This window comes from Hordeum vulgare, chromosome 2H (genome assembly GCF_904849725.1).
Source record: "Hordeum vulgare subsp. vulgare chromosome 2H, MorexV3_pseudomolecules_assembly, whole genome shotgun sequence".
NCBI classification, from domain to species: domain Eukaryota; kingdom Viridiplantae; phylum Streptophyta; class Magnoliopsida; order Poales; family Poaceae; genus Hordeum; species Hordeum vulgare.
The window spans coordinates 34,184,302-34,207,343 of record NC_058519.1 but is presented as its reverse complement, the minus strand read 5'-3'; the positions used below and the strand labels follow the sequence as shown (position 1 = coordinate 34,207,343).

The window sequence follows — 23,042 nt, the reverse complement described above, 5'->3', positions numbered from 1 at the left end:
GAAACGAAGATTGATATATAGGATGACCTCATTTGATTACCGGAAGGTTTTCGGAGTTACCGGGAATGTACCGGGAATGACGAATGGGTTCCGGGAGTTCACCGGGGGGGGGGGGCAACCCACCCCGGGGAAGCCCATAGGCTTTGGGGAGACACACCAGCCCTTAGTGGGCTGGTGGGACAGCCCCAAAGGGGCCTATGCGTCAAGAGAAGGAAATCAAAGGAAAAGAAAAGAAAAAAGAGGGAGGAAGTGGGAAGGGAGGGGGACTCCTCCCACCAAACCAAGTCCAACTCGGTTTGGGGGGGGAGTCCTCCCCCCTTGGCTCGGCCGACCCCTTGAGGGTCCCTTGGACCCCAAGGCAAGGTCCCCCTCCCTCCTCCTATATATATGGAGCTTTTAGGGCAGATTTGAGACGACTTTCTCACGGCTGCCCGACCACATACCTCCATAGTTTTTCCTCTAGATCGCGTTTCTGCGGAGCTCGGGCGGAGCCCTGCTGAGACGAGATCATCACCAACCTCCGGAGCGCCGTCACGCTGCCGGAGAACTCTTCTACCTCTCCGTCTCTCTTGCTGGATCAAGAAGGCCGAGATCATCGTCGAGCTGTACGTGTGCTGAACGCGGAGGTGCCGTCCGTTCGGTACTAGATCGTGGGACTGATCGCGGGATTGTTCGCGGGGCGGATCGAGGGACGTGAGGACGTTCCACTACATCAACCGCGTTCTCTAACGCTTCTGCTGTACGATCTACAAGGGTACGTAGATCACTCATCCCCTCTCGTAGATGGACATCACCATGATAGGTCTTCGTGCGCGTAGGAAAATTTTTGTTTCCCATGCGACGTTCCCCAACAATTAAATCTTTTGGAAAGTCGTGCTCGCGGTTATAGGACAACGTGGAAACTTTGTTTAACATCTGGTTCTAGATAACTTGAAGTAAACTTAACTAAAACTTGTCAACTGAGTGTGTAACCGTGACTGTCTCCTTCATGAGCTCCTTCTCCGATCGAGGACACGGTGGGGTTATGTCTGACGTAAGTAGGTGTTCAGGATCATTCATTTGATCATCAGTAGTTCACGTCCGCTATGTGTAGATCATCCCCCTCTTATTCTTGTACTCGTAAGTTAGCCACCTCAAATAAATGCTTAGTCGCTTGTTGTAGCCCCACCACTTAACCATACCTCACCCATTAAGCTTTGCTAGTCTTGATATCTTTGGAAATGAGATTGCTGAGTCCCCTGTGGCTCACAGATTACTACAACACTAGTTGCGGGTACATGTAAAGAGTTACTTTGACGTGAGCGCGTTGATTGTGTTATTTGGAGTTTATTCTTCTTTTTCGATCTAGGATGGGTTGCAGACCGGCAGCCTGTGATAGCAACGATGGACGTCGTTCTTTTATCGTTTCGATATCCATTCTTGCGAAACGATGAGATGCGTTTCTATCCCTGTCGAGGACCTTGCGCCAAAATAAGGATAGGACCGCATCTTGGTCGTTACAACAGCGCAACAACGGTTGGAACTTTCAAGTTGTGAAAGTCCTCATGTCTCTCATGTTCCTCACTTATAGGTAATTCGCATTGACGAAATCCTAACTTTCCAGTTAGAGCAATTTGCTGAGAGACTAGAAGATTTTTGTATGTGTCAATGAAGAAATTGACTAAACTGTAAAAGATTTCGAAAGGCTTCACTCAAAGGATTGGGTGTGTGTAGACTTTGAGATGAGCATTACTTGGAAACTTTTTCTTAGTATTACCTCGACCTCCTTTAACAGTATGATGTTTCTATGACTCAAAAGAAAGCAAATGAAACTACAAAAACAAAAGTGTTCACACTTTAAAGTTTCTGCTTCAATATCTTTAAGGACACATCAATTTTCTCACTTTCAAAATTTTCATGAAAGTATCAAAGTCTTCAGTTGAAGACATTCACTTTTTAGGGGTAGATATTCTTCAAATAACTCAAAACTCCTCAGCAATTTATAAAGACTGTGTACACTCACAAACACATTAGTTTCTTAACCTACAAGTCTTCAATACACTCAATCACTAAGGGTTATCGCTTCCACTCCGTAGTTTTACTAGCTTTTAATTAAAATATATTTAAAATATAATCATTTTTGTTCGTTTGTATGAAATCTGGTCGTGTTTGCATGAATATCGTTTGATTGCTTCGACGGACCACGCATCCCCCGTCAATTTTCGCGGACCACGCATGCATGCATGGCCTGCTCGTTGTGCCCGGTGGCGGGCTGCGGCAGAATGCACGCAGGCACTCCGTCGAGCTAGCAAGCAAGACATGGCAGGATCCTGGGATCCCTTGCTCCTTGCATGGCAGCAACCGTTAGTTCCTTCGGAGGCTTTTGACTTCCGGTGCAACACATCTCATCAACCCCCGGCTCTCATTCACGTTTTTGCTGTCTCATGACCATGATACGGTGATCGATATAGGTGAAGCTAGTTAGTTAGAGCGACTTCAACGGATAATCCATTTTGTCCGTCATCGTCGTCCGTTTATATCCATACGAACAAATATGATGGTTCAACGCGTGGATTTATTGTCAAAACACGTTCGTTTCGCGTCCGCGTCGATCCATTTCGATTCAAATTTAAAATAGAAATGCGTCGGCGCGAACGCGAACGCGTCCTCTTGGTGTTCGTCCCATCCATATCCGCCGATCGTCCAACTACCCGCGGTCAACTTAATTAATGACGGTCATCCTCTATGGACCCATGCTTCAGCGACCGTTATCGATCTTTTTTAATCCGAACGTGCAACGGAGTTCGGCCTCATCTGCTTCCAGGTCCCCGTCCCCATCTCGCCACCTCTCTGCTCCCTCGTCGACTCAAACCCTAGCCAACAACCATGGTCGGCTCCGCCTAAAAGAAGGACAAGCCCCTCGTCGACTCAAACCCTGGCCAACAACCATGGCCGGCTCCGCCTGAAAGAAGGGCAAGCCCCTCGTCGTCTATCCCCGCGCGCTGCACGTGGAGGAGGTCGCTTACCTCCAGCATAGGACGACGCTGCGCATGGCGAAGAAGCCCGCCCGTGCTGCGCTACCGCCGCCACCAACCCGCCCCCGCGTCGGCACATCCTGTTCCCGCGCCGGCCACGATGCCGACAACAAAGACACCTAGGGTAGCATACACCTAGGCGTTCAATTATAACGTAATGGAAACGCGTTGAACTTCATCGACCTTCGTAGTCGGTTTTAATGTTTAATTTATGTTTGTTTTTATTTTTAGAAATATCTACAACTTTATTTACGAGCGGACGGATGCGCCGACCCAAATAAAAAACAATGTCCGTCGGCCAACCCAAATAAACGAAAAGCTTTGGATTCGATCGATTGAAATTGCTCTTAAGGCCGGCCACTATCAGCACAAGAAAATGAAGTCCCAGACCCAGAGGATGAGATGCGACCTGCGGCCTGCGCGCGCAGGAGACAGACAGGGAGATCTCTAGCCCTCTCGTGAGTCGTGAGCGAGCGGGACGTCGCCCAGTGAGACACACGTCGAGGAAAGAGGGAACAACGTGCTCATTCGCACGCGTACGTGGCGACCGCCAGGCGCCACGATCTTCCAATCCGCCATGCATGCGCGCCATTAACAAACTGCGAGAAAACCCAGCTAAGCTCCATACCGTCCACCGCCTCCGTCGTACGTACTGTACACCGTGCACGAGCCACAACCAAAAAAAGAAAGGACAGACGAAACGAACGGACCATCTATCTCAGAGAAAAACAATATACAAAAAACGCCGGGAACGTGCGCCCAGGCCACCGTACGTGCTCTGCGTACGTGCCGGCGCACCCACACGCGTCCGTACGCCGTACAGGTGATCCTCGGGCATGGCATGGGTCACGGGCGCGGGCGGTGATCACGGCGACCAGAACCAGCTGCCGCCGCCGCCGCCGCCGCCGCCGCCGTGGACGTACGCCATGAGGAGAAGCAGGTCGGAGTCGAGGTCCAGCTCCTCCTCCCCCTCCTCCTCTACCGGCGGCGCCGTCAGCAGGCGGGAGCGGCAGAGCGGGCAGGTGGCCGGCGGCGTCGCGAGCCACCGGTCGAGGCAGGCGCGGTGGAACACGTGCCGGCACCGCAGCTCGCGCACCTCGTCGCCCTCCTCCACGCCGCTCAGGCAGACCGCGCACTCCACCGCCGCGCCCCCGCCCCCACGATGCCGCGACACGCGCAGCTCGCGGTCCGGCTGCTCCGGCGCCGCCCGCCTGCCGCACTTCCGCGCGTGCACGGACGGCGCCGCCGCCGCCGGCGGCCACGCGTAGTGCGCGCGGGCGAGCGCCCCCACCCCGCGCGCCGCCGCCCGTCCGACCACCGCCACCAGCAGCGCGGCCACGGGCGGCAGCACGGCGGCCAGCAGCAGCGCGCACACGCTCGCCATCGTCTCCTGTATCTTCTCTCCCTCTTCTCGGGTGTCCACCCACGCGCTCTGCGTGTCGCCTCGTCGCTCTACGCGTGCCTGCGGCAATGGCCAGAGTTCGCTAGCTAGGCTCGTGAGTCATGATATAAGTAGCTAGAGGCCGAGGGCGCGCGTGCAGCACCGAGACATGGGAGCGTCGATTTGACTTTAGGTCGATCAACCGGGCGTGACACGACGCCGGCATTCATTCAATCCGGGCTCCTCTCATTGACAAGGACGTACGCCAGCCCAAGCCCAAAGAGAAAAGATACTAATGCTCTACGTATTGGTCAGGCCTCGAGTGATCATGCGCTTCAATTTCAATGCAATTGATTTTTCAAAGATATTTTCCATGTGGTGATGGATTGATACACAGATCGTATTATCCACAACAGTGAAGCTGCTGCTCACAATCACGCATGCCAGGTGCAAGTTGCGTCTAGTACCTCTCAATCGCAAACGCAGGATGTAAATGCAGTCCAAGCATGTAACTTTCAGTCAGCGAGGCATTGACCTCCAGTGGGCAATAAATCGTGACATATGGAGAGTTTACAGCCAGCCAAGTGAACAAGAAAAAACTGACCAAGAATTAAGGGATGATAGGCACTAGAACTGTTATACCGAAGTTTTCATACAGTCGGTGACAGGTGTGTGCATTGCTTCACCAAAGGTGCAACGTAGCGTTCAGCTGGAAAACATGCCATGTAGACACAATGACAAGCGAACAAGAAGAAATCGAAAACCAAAGAAAGGGACGATCCATTCACAGTATCATCGCCACATCACAGATTCATAGTACTACATAAACTTAACTAGGCGCGGCAAGGCCATCACAGGTTGTGATGTACGCATCATCGCTTTACAGAAGATACAGTAAACTTCGGTCGCGAAAACATATCACATCATCGTTTTTTCGAACCATGTAGGGGGCCCGCACGGGTTCGAAAAATAGACAATGTGATAAAAGCATATGAACACAGCCTAGGCGCAGGCCATCTATATCTCTCTCCATAATAACAGGTATAAAAGCTATATATGTCCCCAAGGGCTCTGCTGTAATAAACCCCTTTGCTTTCTTCTTTCCTCTGTGCATGCAAACCTTTCACTCCATGCCGAACTGCTTCATCGTCCTGGGGCTGCAGATGAAGTCGAGCGGCGGTTTGTAGACGTTGTCCTGTAGGATCGAGATCTGCCCCTCCTTGACAAGGATGTCCTCTTCGAGGGATTCGATCCTCTTCTTCAGCGACGCGACCTCGTTCTGCATCATGCTGGTGGTTTTGCGGAGCTGCTTCGCTTCCTGCCATGACAGGTCCCTTTCGTCGGTCACGATTTTCAGCTGTCCTCTAAGTGCGCTTAGCTCCTTGGCAGATTCTTGGAAATCCTGCTGGATCTGGCCGATGGACTCGTCTTTCTTCGAACCCTGTTAGTTGCAAAAGAATATGTAAGCAAAAAATATACGGCCTGCAGATGCTCAAGCTCTTCAACATCCATCAGTAATACATAAGATATTTTCCAAATCCACCGTCTACCAGGCAAAAGGTGAGGTACTGGCTTGTTAGGGAATATATATAGGGATAGGATGTTACCTGAAGCTCCAAATGTTTAGCCTTGTGGGTGATGCAGGATAGTTCATCTTGGACTCTCTGGACCTCATTCCTCATGACATCTTGGATACGAAGCAAAGATGCCACATCTGACCGCAACTGTTCAATGTCAAGTTCCTTTGACAAAAGTGCCTCCTTCAGTACTCTATTTAGAAGAGCCTCTTCTTTAAGCTTGAATTCAAAATTACCCTTCATTAAGAACAAAAAATAGGAATATTAGATCGATGATACTGAAACATTTTGAGTTCTCATAAAAGTTGAAGCAGCTTCTGATTTGGCTGGTCTCACTGGAGATATCATATAAAAAACTGAAGTCATGGTTTCCTTATAAAAACATTCTAAAGAGTTACTCGATAAAAAAATTATAAGGACATGTGACTCTCGAAATCAATCCATGGTTCTTGTTTTATCCAGACACAGAAAGAAACACATCAGCTTAACGAGAAAAAAGTCTCATGGCGTGCTTTCGTACCAGATATCATAACATTTCAAGTTTTCGTAAAAGTTTAAGCAGCTACTGATTTGGCTCATCGCATTAGAGATGTCATATGAAAAATCACAAGCCGCGGTTTCCTTATAAAAACAATCTTAATAGTTGCTCAGAGAAAAACATTACAATGACATGTGACCCTCGAAATCAATCCATGGTTCTAATCCCAACAGAGAAAGAAACACGGCATATAATGAAAAATAAGTTCTCACTGGATGTGTGCTTCCATACCTCATCCGCCTGCTCCGTGACAGGACTACCTCCAACCGCAGCCTCTCCAGATTTTTCTTCCAAATTATGCTTTTCGGTGAGCACAGCACTGGTTGCCCGCAAGCTTCGTTTCAGATTCTCGATTCCTCCTTTGATGCTCTGGAACTCCAGTGTGTAATCTAATGCATCAATATCTCTGTCATGTTCACTTTCATGCCTCCTGCATTTCGCGAGGTCCAACAATTTGGTGCAGAGTTGGCTACTCTTATCAAGCAACGACAATCCTTGTGTCTGCAAGTTGTCCACTTTGGCCTGAAGCGCCTGGCCAAGACGAATTGAGGAAATGCTTGATCTATTTTCAGTGCTTTGTAGACGATTTAAGAGTGCAATGTTCTCTTGCCTAAGAGATTCTACTTCAAGACGACAAGATTGAACTTCACCTCTCAACTTCTGCTCCACTCCTGACAATCTGATGAGTTCCATCTGCATCCTATTCTTTCTCTCGCTGCTGGACCAAACAGATTCCTTATCCAGATCAGCACTGAATCCCTGTCTCAAGCCAGCAATTGTTTTTTCTTGTTCATTGCATATTGTCTGTACCCTTGCAACCACTTGGTGCAATGCCTTGTTATCACTCTCCTTATCTTTCAAGAATCCCCTGATATGTTCCTTCTCCTCTGCAGCCTTAGAAAATTGAGCATGCAACTCTATTGAAGAATTGTGGAGATTGTTGTGCTCATTTTTTACTATCTCGAGCTCATCAGTTAATTTTATGTTCTGCATTTCCAAACTTGCAACCTTATCAGATGCATCAACTTTGTATGCTTCAAGAGAAGTGAGTTCTCTCTGAAATGAGACATTTTTCTCAGCAAGTTCTCTCACCCGTTCACGCAGTCTCTCTTCTTCAGATTGAAATCTCAACAGCCTGGCTGACCAATCGTTTGACCTTCTGTCAATCTCTCTCTCCAAAGTACTCTGTACTTCAGTCTTCTCCTTCTCCAGCCTCCGAGCTCTGATCTCAAGTTCTTTCACTGATTGTTTGTACTTCTCTTTGGCATTAAACCTTTCTGCAAGGCGTGCCTTAATCTGTGAAGACAATTCATCTGCTAGCTGTTTCCTGTCTTCAGTCAAACACTGAATCAATTGGAACATTTCATTTGAGCTTAATCGCTTATATCTGGACATGTTAAGCTGGTGACTGTCTCCAGGAGTTATAAACCTCTCTTCAACTTCTTTTGCCCTTTGAAGCAACTTATCATCAGTTTCTTGCCCTTCTGGGGCGAAATCCAAGTCATGAACATGAAAATATTGGGGGGCATCATGAATAACTTTTGAAGGTTGCATATCTTGGAAATCCTCATAGATATCTTCAACAGATGGAATACTTTCTGATCTGTAATCTTCTACATGTGGAAACCTCCCAAAATCATCCAGAACACTTGCATGGTTTTTACTTCCATAGGCATCCTTCGCATCCACATTTGGGTAGGTCTCAATGTTCTCTTTCATTGATTTTTGCAAAGATGGCATTGAATAATGGGGTCGAGGCGGGCGTCTTGAATTCGAAACCACAGATCTAGTAGGAGAGTTCTGCCTCAGCTTCTCATTTTGGATGGAAACTTCCTGCTCCCCATCAATGTATCGGTCTAGCACTTCATTCTTGTTCAATAAACTGCCTAGTCTCGTAGACCTGCATCGTAGGGCAACAGGAGAGGTAGGAGGAGAGTGACCTGTTGAGCATGAATAGCATCTCGAACGAGGAGAATCAGTTTCCAGGACTGAACATGCTTTTGGAACCTTTAATGAGGATTCTCTTAAGACTGGATACCTTTCTGGTGACCAGGCGTAGTGACTGCAAGTAAATAATCATAATGAGTTAGGATGAACATTTTTTATCAGACAAATGATAAAGATAACCAGAGAACTGTTATAGATAAAATGGAGATCAAACAGAAGCCAAATCTTTTAACTGTGAAGTAAAGATCGCAAAACAAAGGGGCATGAGGCTATATCTACTAGTACAAGCAACGGAGTAAAAAAGCTGTATGTTCACTGAAACTGAACAATTTGTAAGAAGGGCCTCTGCCAAATATTTAGAGTGATAGTTCATGAGCTAAAATCAGTAAACTTGATAGATTCACATAACGAACAATCAAACATATTCTGAGGAGTTTTTATTTTCCATTTTCTTCTCTTTACTACTAGCATGGATCAACAAGGCCACGGGGTGTCCAAAAACTAGTTGAATCACGGTACAACAGCCTAGATATATGGCAGTACTGATAACAATCAAGTATTATGTAATCAGAAAAAACTTACTTGACATCTTCGGCGTGGCGAGGCACATCAGATTCATCATAGAAAGAACCAGGAACATCACCCGAGAAGCTAAAGCTGCGTTCCTTGAGGGCACTGTTGCCGGCAGCGGACGAGAACGACATGCACCTCCTGAGCTGCTTCGGATTGGCTGGTTCCTCATTGTTCAGCCTTCCGCGGCGGCTTCTCGACCTGGACATCCTGGCGCCGTGGTCATGGGACCTGGAGCTAGAGTTGCAGCTACCCTCGCCTTCCTCCAGCGCCTTCTTACCCCTGTTCTTGCTCTTGGCATCGTCGCCTGGCGGAGTCCCGTCGCCATCCCCGTCCTTCGGCGTGGGGGACCCGAAGAAGAAGAACCTTCTCATCTTTTAACGGGGCCGTTGGGATTTGAAAAATCGGAGTCCCGCCGACGAGCCCCTGCATGGATCGGATCTTGCTCAGTAAAGAGGCAAACATGAAAATTAGTCTGACAGCAAGTTGACCTGCTGACATAAAAACACTGGTTAATCCGCGAACAAATGGTAGAGAAGCCAGACGCTGCACCGAATCATTTTTGTTTTCTTCTTCGGGAAGTGGACAGGAACGAATCAACAGGGGAGTTCGGAACGAGGCACCAGAGGATGTTAATCCGCGAGAGATCTCTAACGGCAACTGAGTTGCAGGAACTAGGCGCGCCCACTGCCGGAAACCTAACGGGCGTGCCCTCGCCGGCCGCCGCATCTAGCGAGGCCGGGCCAGGAAATCGGTCGAACAGGTCGCGTACACGCACGAGCAGCAGAGCAGGAACCGAGCCAAGAACCCCCCGGGATTCGGACCCTCGGAGCAGCGAGGCACCAAACCCAGCCCGTAATCCACGAACCGGGAAGGAAGGGGACTGACCGGGGCAAGAAACGGGGCAGGCGGCGAGAGGAGGAGCGGGGTGGGGGGCAGGACGCGCACCTGCGAGAAGGACGGACCGGAGGGGAGGAGCGGAGGGCGGCCTGCCTGCCTGCGGCGCCGCCAACGGTCGGGAAACCCTCGGCCGGCGCGCTGATTGATCGCAGCGGATTTGCGGAGGGGAGGGGGCGGAAAGGGGGTGGGGTGGGGTGGGGGAGAGAATGATTGATTGCGGACGGCGAATCCGGGGGAGCGAGCGAGGGAGGGTTTTGAATCGAAACTGGGAAAGAGAGAGAGAGAGTGGGGGGAGATGGGATGGGAGCGGGGTTTTCTGGGCCGGAACCTGGCGCGGTCGAGCCCGTCGAGAGGGTTGGTTAACTTGGTGGGCTGGTCTTATGGGCCTGCGGCCTCGCGGCCGGGTTGCTTACGGATGGACCGCATGTTTCATAAGAAATGCGAAATCACTAATTGACGGATATTTTTTTAAAGATCACCCCAACCCTTAGGTCACGATAAGTGACGCACTGTATGCGTGTCACTTGTCGTAACCTGAGTTTTTTTTTGTAGACTCGTTTTTTTCAAAATGTTTTATCTTCTAAACTATGCGTCCAAATATCGAAACGTTTTCATCATTTGATTTCTTGAGTCGAGATTCTTCAAAACTAGATCTCATGCTGATAGGTTTTGAAAAAAAAAATTTCAAAAAAAAGGGACCATAAAAACCATGCCTCCCCTGATAAGAGAAAACAAAAAACATGTTTTTTCCTTTCCCCAGAGGCATGAACGTGCGTGTCATAAAGGAAAAACCGTGCCTCTCGTGGAAGTAAAACTGTACCTCTTAAAAAAACAAAAAACACATTTTTCGCCTTTCCGATAGGCACGGCCGTGCCTCTCACGGTAACAAAACCATGCTTCTCGCCAAAGAAAACAGAAAACATATTATTCTTTCGTTTTCGAGAGGCATGGCCGTGCCTCTCGCGAAAACAAAAACGTGCCTCTCATGAAAAAAAATGTGTTTTTTCGCAAAAAAAAATGATTTTTTTTGTCAAAAAATTAAGAACGACCGGTGAAAAACGAAACACCAAAAATAAATAAATAAATAATCAATCTAAAAAGCTGAAATCGCGTGCAAAAAAATAAAAACGAAACGAAATCCCGAGGAAGCGTTCAGAGCATGACACGTGACGGCGGCTGAAAACGCGCCAAGTGACAGCGTGCGGGAGTATTTTCTGGAAGGCTCCTTAAGGAGCGCTCGCTAACTAGTGACCCCACAAAGAAATGTGGGAGCCGTGGGATTAGCGACTCATGTACTAGGCCCACCATACCTGACCAAACCGGCCGGCACGACACGGCCCGTCCAAGCATGAATATTAGTAGGGTCGTGTCGGGCCAGGTGCGCAGCCTCTAGGCCTTGACATGGCACGGGAGCTATACGGGTTGGCCCGTAGGCACGCCAAACCCAATTTTGGGTTAATTTTGGGCTGTTTTTAGATCGATTTTGGCTTCCGTTGGGCTATTTTATATAAATAAAAAATGTAAAGATGTAGTGATGTGCCGTCCAGCAAGCCCAGCCACGGCCGAAGACGGGCTGCGTACCTGGTTTAGCCTGGCCCGTTTGGCTTGTTGCATCAGAAAGTCGCACGTACGCACATGGACGTGGCCATGCTGGTCGTTCCATCAACTCGTTGATAGTTTCGTATTTTGTGTCGGGAAAAAAATATTCTGGAAAACAGCAAAGCTCCAGAATTGAATCCGCGACCTCATGATTACATGACTCGTCACTCGCCACTCCACCACACAGCATCTAATGAACATATTATTTCAAAACACTACAAGAACATACAGTACCATGAAGATTTCAAAATCATTTCTTATAAATTGCAAGCAATGTTGAATTTGTTAACAAATTTTGAAAAGGAAAACTTTTTGAATTTGTGAAAAAAAATTGAAAACTTCTACATTTTTTGGAACTGCCAGCTGATTTTTTTGAAAAGCAATAACATTTTCTAAAAAATTATATTTTTTGAAAATCCAGAATATTTTTTCAAATTCGTGAATAAAATGATAAAATTGTGAAAAAATTCGAATCTGCAAACAAATTTTTAAACCTTGATTTTTTTCGAATTGTGATTTTTTTGAAACCATAAACAATTTTCGAATTGTGAACAAATTTTGAAACATGAATACATTTCAAATTTGTAAACAAATTTGTAAAATTGTGTATATTTTTCGAATCTGCAAACAAATTACGAAAATGAGAACATTTTTCGAATTGTGAACAAAATTATAATATTATGAATATTTTTTTGAATCTGCGAACATAATTTGTAACTGAGAACATTTTTCAAATTGTGAATGAATTTTCAATCCTGAACAAATGTCAAATTCAATATAAAGCTTTATGATGAAGTTAAGGTAATAGCTTGCTACTCAATCATGAACAAGGTATTACCTTAACTTCAATATAAAGCTTTATGGTGAAGTCAAGGTAATAGCTTGTTACTCAATGTGCACGCTTTGAATATTGGTGCATGTTCCCCATTTCTGTTTGCCCGTAGCAGCCCCCTTTCCCCTTCCTTTTGAGCATAATGAAATATATCTTATTGTAGTGAGTTGTGACTGCCTTCACTGGAACTCTCTACTGCATTTCGTGTACAAAATTATTGTATATAGGTTTTTGAGATGTGACTTGATTCCTTTTTGATAGTGGAAGCGACAATTGCACGCAGCCAAAATTTGTTACTATACTGAAACGAAAAAGCTTGAAACTACTGAGCTTCCATATATGACTTGCAGCTATGCGGCCCAGTGCCATTTGGTAATCCTAAGTGTCATTCTGCTTTCAGGCCAGCGGCTCTATCTGCAGTAAGTATGTAAACAGCTGAGGGACCAGGAGTCGCGAGGGAAAAATCAAATCATCGCCGATTTTATTTACCCGTGCTGCTGTAAAAGACTTGCACTCAAGAATCCTAGTTGCTGTTCAGAAAAATAGACTTCATTTCGAACAAGATAGAAGATCTAAGGGATAAAGAGCTTCAACCACGGCTGGATGAGCTAATTGAGAGGTATGTCTGTCCATTTCAATTTTTTATAGGAAAATTTGCACTTGGATGTGAGCTTCAACCACGGCTGGATGAGCAAACTACGCTCGAACCTCCAAAACTGGGCCGCGTCCCACAAGGCCTACCTGCACACCCTGAACCCGTGGCTGCACAGGTGCATGAAGCCTATGAGGAAGCGGAAGAGCTCCAGGAAGCAAAACGCTGCCACCGTCGAGGTCTTGCTGACGGAGTGCCCCGTCGCGCCGATGTTCGCCACCTGCGAGACCTGGATAAGAGCAAGTCTAGTAGAACCCTCGTCCTTAAATTCTGGAAAATAACTGTTTTTTTACAGTTTTCGTTGACAAAACGACGTAGACTAGAACCCTTAAACCCTTAAACCCGTAAAAAAAATTAAAGGTCCAACCCGCAAACGCCACCGCAGCCTCTAGAAGTGAGGGTTGGGGGAAGAAACTGTCCCCGACCTGCACTCCACTTCCTCTCCAGCGCGGGAGGCAGTTGGTTCCCCCGCGCGGGAGGAATCTGCAGCGGCCGCCGCCAGCCCGCCGCCCTCCGCGCTCCGGCCGCCGCCCCGCTGCCCCAGCTCCTCCGGCCATGGAGGCCTCCGTCGCCGCCGAGCCCCCGCCCGCCGCCGTGCCTGCCTCGCCCGGCCCCGCCCGCCGCCGTGCCTGCCTCGCCCGGCCCCGCCTCCGCCGCCCGCCGCGCCCCCGCCCGCCGTCGTGCCTGCCTCGCCCGGCCCCGGCCCCGCCCCCGCACCCGCACGGCAGCCCAGCTCCAGCTCCAGCTGCGCTCCAGCTACACCCGCACGGCAGCCCGATCTGCCCGACGAGCAGCTGCAGCTCCAACGACCAGCTCCAGCAAGACGAGGTACCACCACTGCAAATCGTGATTAATGTGTCCATGTTCCATCAGGCATCTAAATATGGCTAATTAACCAGTAAATATGCACTGGTGTACTTAAATTCTGAAAATTCCAGAACACATAACAAGAAGATCTTCAGTTTACACTGATTTACTCCATTTAAATTCAGCAAAGCACATAACAAGAATTTTAAACTACCGGAAAATCCAAAACAGCAAAGTTTCATTTTAAGCTACTGCAATATTTCTCTTAAAATGAACTGAAAAGGTCTCATTCAGATTTATTTAATGCAAAAGATTTGTTTTAGTTTTAACTAAACAGTATTTATACTCCCCTTTCATTTAAATACTCCAAAAAGTAACAGCAAAAGATTCATTTAAATACACAGCACTGAAAAAAATCATTTAGTTGTACAAATGATTTAACAAATGTTCAGTAATTTCTTTGACAGTAATTCAGTTTACACTGATTTACTCAGGAAAAGTTCACTATAATAAGCAAATCATCTGGCTTTGTATCTGCACTTTTGTGGTGATGCAGAGATCATCACAGTGCATCTACTGCAAACAAAATTCAGTGTATCAACTCCATGTACTCCTCGAGTACTCTTTTCTGTGAACAAAATTCAGTTCATATGACTTGCTCAGGAGCCTGGTGGAGGGTCCTGCATATGATTTGCTGAAACATTGTTTTATGTTGTTATTTGTTCAAACATTGTTGTAATGATTTGAATGATTATTGTTTTATTCGGTGTTGTAATAATAACTAGAATGATTATTGTTTTATGTTAAATGTGATTGAATTTGTGATATGTCATATGATGAAATGTGTGATATATGAATGACAGTTTTAAGGTTTGGGGTTGGGGCAAAGACTAGAACCCTCAAACCCAACCCTTATAACAGAATATTCCGTTATAAGGGTTGGGTTTGAGGGTTCTAGTCTTCGCCCCTATTTTTTAACCCTTAAAAGTGTCAAAAATGTGCAACTCTCGACCCTTAAAACTGGTTTTTGTTTTAAGGGTTTGAGGGTTCTACTAGACTTGCTCTAAGGCTGCTGGACGTGGACGATTTGCCGAACGGGGACCTGGAAGAGAGGCCATCGGCTGCCTCGTCGCGGGTATAAGCCGCCATCTGCCGCTCCATTTAGATCGAAACCTGGAGGAGACGTTAAATGGTGGAACGGACGAAGAGGTTCCTCGAGATGATGCCGCTGGTGATTTACGGTCAGGCCTCTTGGCACCCCATTGACGGAGAAGCTTGAGGCCATTCCGGAAATTTCAGTGCAGAAATACGTTGGTCTGCAGAAAGGCGTCGATACGGCCAAACAAGACCTCCCCAACCCATCCCCAACAGCGCTCGGGCTCCCTGCCTCCTAGCCCGTGCACACCTCTGCATGTTCCTTCTGCTGTTGCTGCACCCTCTTCTGTTGTCGACCACATTGCAGCGAGCCCCGCGACAGGTGCAGCCAGTGACCAGAATGGCTCGGTCGGCACATCCCTGTTTGTTCCCTGTCCAGAAGCCATCTTGCAAGCGCCCAATTCCACCCCTCCGAGGCCGCCAGCAAACAGGAGGAAGACTCTGGATGGAGCTACAGGTTTGAACCTCATCCGAAGCAGCCCAAGACTGAAAGCAAAAAACAGAGAGATGCCAATAACGCAACTTTCAGAGAGGTTGCTCTGCCAACGCATGGGGGTGATTGAAGAAGGAGAGATGGTCACATAAGCTGACATTGCTAAGTTTGTTGCTCTCTTCCAAGGCCAGCTGCCGGACATCGCGGTCGCTGCTCTTCGGGCCCTCTTTAGGCTGGACTGTGACCTTGCCTCGGCTGTGGAGGATGCCCTTATTGCTCATGGTGGAGGCACTGGCTTGGAACTCCAAGGCCAAGGCATGGAAGAAGATGCGACGGCGACCTGATGCCGCTGCTCTGTCCAACTGATGAAGTAGACCACTTCCAGTGATTAGTTACCTTCAGTTTAAAGTGTCCTTAGTTGATCTACCCAGGCCTGCTTGTAGCTTAGTTCCTCAGCGATATGTTGCCTTGGCCAGGACAGTGTGTGTGTTACTTGTTATCACTTATGTAACTCTGGTTTGCAATGAATGAAAATCTGTCCATTTTAAATTGGAACGTCCGCGGTCTGAATTGCCCAAGCCGTCGTGCGACCGTTCATGAGACCATTGCCGCCACTCCCTGCAGCCTTGTTTGTCTACAGGAAACGAAACTAGCTGTTGTTGATCAGTTCACGGCTTCATTCCTTGGCGGCCAAAGATTAAAGAGCTTTGCTGTGAAGCCTGCTGATGGAACCAAGGGGGGCATCCTGCTCCTCTGGAATAAAGACTCCCTTAAAGTGGATAATATTATTGTTGGCACGTTCTGCATCTCTGCAAATATCAAAGTGATCAGCACCAACACTCTATTCAAATTCACTTCTGTGTATGGCCCTACTCGAGGCAACCTTAAAGATACCTTCTTTCAGGAGCTAGTGAATCTAAAGCCCCAGCAGGGCATAAGATGGCTTGTGATGGGAGATTTCAACCAAATCTACCGTGCCCGGGACAAGAACCACACGAATGTTGATCGTAGTCGTCTAGTGCGCTTCCGAAATGCCCTAAACTCCTGCGAGCTGAAAGAGATCCACCTTCAGAACAGAAAGTTCACTTGGAGTAACGAACAAGCCAACCCAACCTTGAGCAAGCTTGACTCCTTTTTCTGCAATGAGGAGTGGGATATGGACTTCGGCACGCACATCCTCCATGCTCTCTCGTCCTCGCTCTCGGACCACTGCCCTCTTCTTCTAGCTAGCGACGAGGGACCAAAGAGACCCAAATCCTTCCGTTTTGAAAATTTCTGGACCAAGATGCCTCACTTCAAGAGGGTTGTCCAGGATGCTTGGAATGAGAGAACGAGCCACTCGGAGCCCTACCAGGTGCTATTCCATAAGCTTAAAAAAAACAAGCCAACGCCTCAGGAGATGGAGCAAGTCTATTTTCTCTAACCACAAAGTCCAGCTCCACATGGCCCTAGAGATCATTCTTCGACTGGATGTCGCGCATGAGCAAAGATCGCTTAGTAACGGCGAATGGAATCTTCGTAAAGAACTAAAGAGGAAAGTTGTGGCTTTGGCGGTTCTTGAGCGGGCGAGGAAAAGACAAAGTTCAAGAATTACACTTCTCAAAGAAGGCGATGCTAACACGCGATTCTTCCACATCCGTATAAACCATCGCCGAAGGAAAAACTTCATCCACCGCCTTAAGCATAATAGTGGCTGGTTTACGAACCATGAGCAGAAGAAGGATATCATCCAACGCCACTTTGCCAAAGCAATTGGAAAGGGCCACCCACGCTCCAAGGACTTCAACTGGAATTGTATCCCGCCGTCGATCTGTGACCTCACGGACCTAGGTGCCCTGTTCTCGGAGGACGAGGTCCGTGCGGCCATCAACGACCTCCCAGGCGACAAAGCTCCGGGCCCAGATGGTTTCACTGTTTTTTTTTTCAAAGAATGATGAGACATCATAAAGCCAGAGATCATGCAACTGATCAACAATTTCTCAAACCTTCATGTCACGGACCTACACTAGCTCAACTCAGCCAACATAGCCCTCATTCTGAAAAAGGATGGCGCGGAGGGCATATCTGATTTTAGACCCATCAGCCTCATTCATGCGATAGCAAAGATCATTGACAAGATGATGGCCACTCGACTTGTGCCTCACATGGCTGCGCTTGTCTCCAATACACAAAGTGCATTCATAAAGAAAAGAAGCATTCACGATAACTTCATGTATGTTTGAAACATGGCCCGTCGCTTTCACCGTACCAAATCTCCAACCTTGCTTTTCAAGCTTGACATAAAGAAAGCTTTTGACTCTGTTAGATGTGATTATCCCATGGATCTCTTGCGTCACCACCACTTCCAGAGCCGCTTTCGTGACTGGATATTTGGGCTCTTATCCATGGCTGTTGGGTAACGTAGCATAAATTCAAAATTTTCCTACGCCATATTCAGATCTTCCTATGGAGAGACCAGCAACGAGAGAGGGGTGAGTGCATCTTCATACCTTTCAAGATCGCTAAGCGGAAGCGTTACTAGAACGCGGTTGATGGAGTCGTACTCGCGGCGATTCAGATCGCGATGTGATTCCGATCTAGTGCCGAACTACGACACCTCCGCGTTCAACACACGTGCAGCCCGGTGACGTCTCCCGCACCTTGATCCAGCAAGGAGGAGGGAGAGGTTGGGGAAGATCTCCAGCAGCACGATGGCGTGGTGTCGATGGAGAGACGAGGTCTCCCGGCAGGGCTTCGCCAAGCACCGGCAGAGAGGAGGAGAAAGAAGAGCAGGGCTGCGCCGAGGGAGAGGGAAAACTGTGTCTCAAAACAGCCCCAAACCTCAACTATATATAGGGAGAGAGGGAGGGGGCGCGACCCTTAGGGTTCCCACCCCCAAGGGGTGCGGCAGCCCCCATCTGCGTGAGGAGGTGGCGGCCAAGAGGGGAGGAGGGGTGTGGCGCACCCCTGGTGGGCCTTAGGCCCACCTGGCTTATGGTTTGCCCCCCTTCCCTCTCCCCTGCGCCTTGGGCCCCTGGTGGGAGGCGCACCAGACCACTCTGGGCTGGTTCCCTTCCACCTTTTGGCCCATGTCACCTTTTGGGGCTGGTGGCCCCTCCCGGTGGACCTCCGGAACCCTTTCCGGTGGTCCTGGTACGCTACCGGTGACGTCCGAAACACTTCCGGTGTCCGAAACCATCTGTCCTATATATCAATCTTTACCTCCGGACCATTCCGGAGCTCCTCGTGACATCCGGGATCTCATCCAAGACTCCGAACAACTTTCGATAACCTCGTATAACAATTCCCTATAACCCTAGCTCCAATGAACCTTAAGTGTGTAGACCCTACGGGTTCGGGAGACAGGCAGACATGACCGAGACACCTCTCCAGCCAATAACCATCAGCGGGGTCTGGATACCCATGGTGGCTCCCACTTGCTCCATGATGATCTCATCGGATGAACCACGATGTCAAGGATTCAATCAATCCCGAATACAATTCCCTTTGTCTATCGGTATAGAACTTGCGCGAGATTCGTTCGTCGGTATACCTATACCTTGTTCAATCTCGTTACCGGTAAGTCTCTTTACTCGTTCCGTAGCACGTCATCGTGTGACTAACTCCTTAGTCACATTGAGCTCATGATGATGTTCTACCGAGTGGGCCCAGAGTTACCTCTCCGTCACTCGGAGTGACAAATCCCGATCTCGATTCGTACCAACCCAACAGAGACTTTCAGAGGTACCCGTAGTGCACCTTTATAGTCACCCAGTTACGTTGTGACATTTGATATACCCAAAGCACTCCTACGGTATCCGGGAGTTGCACAATCTCACGGTCGAAGGAAAATACACTTGACATTAGAAAAGCTTTAGCATACGAACAATACGATCGAGTGCTACGCTTAGGATTGAGTCTTGTCCATCACATCATTATCCCAATGATGTGATCCCGTTATCAATGACATCTAATGCCCATGACCATGAAACCATGATCATCTATTGACTAACGAGCTAGCCAACTAGAGGCTTCCTAGGGACACATTGTGATCTATTTATTCAAACATGTATTACTGTTTCGTGTTAATACAATTATAGCATGAACAATAGACGATTATCATGAACAGGGAAATATGATAATAACCATTTTATTATTGCCTCTGGGACATATTTCCAACAGTCTCCCACTTGCACTAGATTCAATAATCTAGTTACATTGTGATGTATCGAACACCCATAGCATTATGGTGTTGATCATGTTTTGCTCGTGGAAGAGGTTTAGTCAACGGGTCTGCAACATTCAGATCCGTGTGTACTTTACAAATCTCTATTACTCCACTCTGTACATGGTCCTGGATGGAGTTGTAGCGGCGTTTGATGTTCTTCGTCTTCCGGTGAAACCTAGGCTCCTTGGCTATGGCAATGGCCCAGTGTTATCAGAGAAGAGTGTCATTGGACCCGACGAGCTTGGAACCACTCCAAGGTCGGTGATGAGCTCCTTCATCCAAATTCCTTCATGAGCTGCTTCTGAAGCAGCTATGTACTCCGCTTCCCATGTAGATGCTGCCATGACTTCTTGCTTGCTGCTGCACCAGCTCACTGCCCCACCATTCAAAACATATACGTATCCGGTCTGTGAGTTAGAGTCATCCGGATCTATGTCAAAGCTAGCGTCGACGTAACCCTTTACGACGAGCCCTTCGTCACCTCCATAAACAAGAAACATTTCCTTAGTCCTTTTCAGGTACTTAAGGATATTCTTGACCGTTGTCCAGTGTTCCATACCGGGATCACTTTGGTACCTCCCTACCAAACTTATGGCAAGGTTTATATCAGGTCTGGTACACAGCATGGCATACATTAGAGAGCCTACGGCTGAAGCGTAGGGGACAATACTCATCTTCTCTCTATCTGCTGCCGTGGTCGGTGACTGAGTCTTACTCAATCTCATACCTTGCAAAACTGGCAAGAACCCTTTCTTTGAGTTTTCCATATTAAACTTCTTCAATATCTTGTCAAGGTATGTACTTTGCGAAAGACCTATAAGGCGTCTCGATCTATCTCTATAGATCTTGATGCCTAATATGTATGCAACTTATCCAAGGTCCTTCATTGAAAAACTCTTGTTCAAATAGGCCTTTATGCTCTCCAACATATCTATATTATTCCCCATCAATAATATGTCATCCACATACAGTATGAGGAAAGCTACAGAGCTCCCACTCACTTTCTTGTACAGACAGGCTTCTCCGTAAACCTGCATGAACCCAAACGCTTTAATCACCTCATTAAAGCGAATGTTCCAACTCCGAGATGCTTGCACCAGCCCATAGATGGAGCGCTGGAGCTTGCACACTTTGTTAGCACCCTTAGGGTCGACAAAACCTTCTGGTTGCATCATATACAACTCTTCCTTAAGGTTCCCGTTAAGGAACGCTGTTTTGATGTCCATTTGCCAAATTTCATAATCATAAAAGGCGGCAATTGCTAACATGATTCGGACTGATTTCAGCTTCGCTACGGGAGAGAAAGTCTCTTCGTAGTCAATTCCTTGAATTTGTCGAAAACCCTTTACGACAAGTTGAGCTTTATAAACGGTTACATTACCGTTTGCACCAGTCTTCTTCTTGAAGATCCATTTATTTTCTATGGCTCGCCGGTCATCGGGCAAGTCCACCAATGTCCATACTTTGTTCTCATACATGGATCCTATCTCGGATTTCATAGCTTCAAGCCATTTGTTGGAATCCGGGCCCGCCATCGCTTCTTCATAGTTCGAAGGTTCACCATTGTCTAACAACATAATTTCCATTACAGGGTTGCTGTACCACTCTGGTGCGGAGCGTACCCTTGTGGACCTTCGAGGTTCAGTAGTAACTTGATCTGAAGCTTCATGATCATTATCATTAACTTCCTCTTCAGTTGGTGTAGGCGCCACAGGAACAACTTCCCGCGCTGCGCTACTATCCTGTTCGAGAGGGGGTGTAATTACCTCATCAAGTTCTACCTTCCTCCCACTTACTTCTTTCGAGAGAAACTTTTTCTCTAGAAAGGATCTGTTCTTGGCAACAGAGGTTTTACCTTCAGATCTAAGATAGAAGGTATACCCAATAGTTTCCTTAGGGTATCCTATGAATACGCATTTCTCCGCTTTGGGTTCGAGCTTTTCTGGTTGAAGTTTCTTCACATAAGCATCGCAACCCCAAACTTTAAGAAATGACAACTTAGGTTTCTTGCCAAACCATAGTTCATACGGTGTCGTCTCAACGGATTTAGACGGTGCCCTATTTAAAGTGAATGCTGCAGTTTCTAATGCGTATCCCCAAAATGATAGCGGTAAGTCGATAAGAGACATCATAGATCGTACCATATCTAATAAAGTGCGATTACGACGTTCAGACACTCCGTTGCGTTGTGGTGTGCCAGGCGGCGTCAGTTGTGAAACGATTCCACACTTCCTTAGGTGTGTGCCAATTTCATGACTCAAATATTCTTTTCCACGATCAGATCATAGACACTTAATTTTTCTGTCACGTTGATTCTCGACCTCACTCTGAAATTCCTTGAACTTTTCAAACGTCTCAGATTTGTGCTTCATCAAGTAGATATACCCATACCTACTCAAATCATCGGTGAGAGTGAGAACATAACGATAGCCACCGCGAGCTTCAACGTTCATTGGACCACACACATCAGTATGTATTATTTCCAATAAGTCGGTTGCTCTCTCCATTATTCCTGAGAATGGAGTCTTAGTCATCTTGCCCATGAGGCACGGTTTGCATGTGTCTAATGATTCAAAGTCAAGAGACTCTAATAGTCCATCAGTATGGAGCTTCTTCATGCGCTTAACACCGATATGACCAAGGCGGCAGTGCCACAAGTATGTGGGACTATCATTATCAACTTTACATATTTTAGTACTCACACTATGAATATATGTAACATCACGGTCGAGATTCATCAAGAATAAACCATTCACCAGCGGAGCATGACCATAAAACATATCACTCATATAAATAGAACAACCAGTATTCTCTGACTTAAATGAGTAGCCGTCTCGCATTAAGCAAGACCGTGATACAATATTCATGCTCAAAGTTGGTACTAAATAACAATTATTAAGGTTTAAAACTAACCCCGACGGTAGATGTAGAGGTAGCATGCCAACGGCGATCACATCGACCTTGGAGCCATTCCCGACGCGCATGGTCACGTCGTCCTTGGCCAGTCTCCGCTTATTCCGCAGTTCCTTCTTTGAGTTGCAAATGTGAGCAACAGCACCGGTATCAAATACCCAAGAGCTACTACGAGCGCTTGTAAGGTACACATCAATAACATGTATATCACATATACCTTTAACGTTGTCGGCCTTCTTGTCCGCTAAGTATTTGGGGCAGTTCCGCTTCCAGTGGCCTTTTCCCTTGCAATAGAAGCACTCAGTCTCGGGCTTGGGTCCATTCTTTTTCTTCTTCCCGGTATCTAGCTTATCGGTAGCGGCAACGGCTTTGCCGTCTTTCTTGAAGTTCTTCTTACCCTTGCCCTTCTTGAAACTAGTGGTCTTGTTGACCATCAACACTTGATGCTCTTTCTTGATTTCTACTTCTGCAGACTTGAGCATCGAGTACAACTCGGGAATGGTTTTATCCATCCCTT

General features: G+C 47.4%; 2 protein-coding genes across 4 annotated transcripts; both read right to left on the bottom strand.

Moving 5' to 3' along the window:
• Window positions 1-3,322: 3,322 nt before the first annotated feature.
• LOC123425220 (E3 ubiquitin-protein ligase ATL41-like) lies at window positions 3,323-4,398 on the bottom strand. Its single transcript, XM_045108893.1, has one exon. It carries the CDS (start codon window positions 4,396-4,398, stop codon window positions 3,880-3,882), a length of 519 nt encoding a protein of 172 aa, XP_044964828.1. The 3' UTR covers window positions 3,323-3,879.
• Window positions 4,399-5,151: 753 nt separating this feature from the next.
• On the bottom strand, window positions 5,152-10,152 carry LOC123424675 (centrosome-associated protein CEP250-like). Of its 3 annotated transcripts, none has more exons than XM_045108335.1 (6): window positions 9,976-10,152; window positions 9,040-9,453; window positions 8,549-8,572; window positions 6,742-8,450; window positions 6,003-6,209; window positions 5,152-5,836 (listed from the first exon to the last, which is right to left on the bottom strand). In XM_045108335.1, the coding sequence occupies exons 2-6, from the start codon at window positions 9,197-9,199 to the stop codon at window positions 5,519-5,521; spliced, it is 2,418 nt and encodes an 805-aa protein (XP_044964270.1). In that variant the 5' UTR covers window positions 9,200-9,453; window positions 9,976-10,152; the 3' UTR covers window positions 5,152-5,518. The 3 variants fall into 3 exon arrangements, with proteins under 3 accessions (XP_044964270.1, XP_044964269.1, XP_044964268.1); XM_045108334.1 differs by having other exon boundaries at window positions 6,742-8,410; window positions 9,976-10,106; XM_045108333.1 differs by having other exon boundaries at window positions 6,742-8,572.
• Between the last annotated feature and the right edge of the window lie 12,890 nt (window positions 10,153-23,042).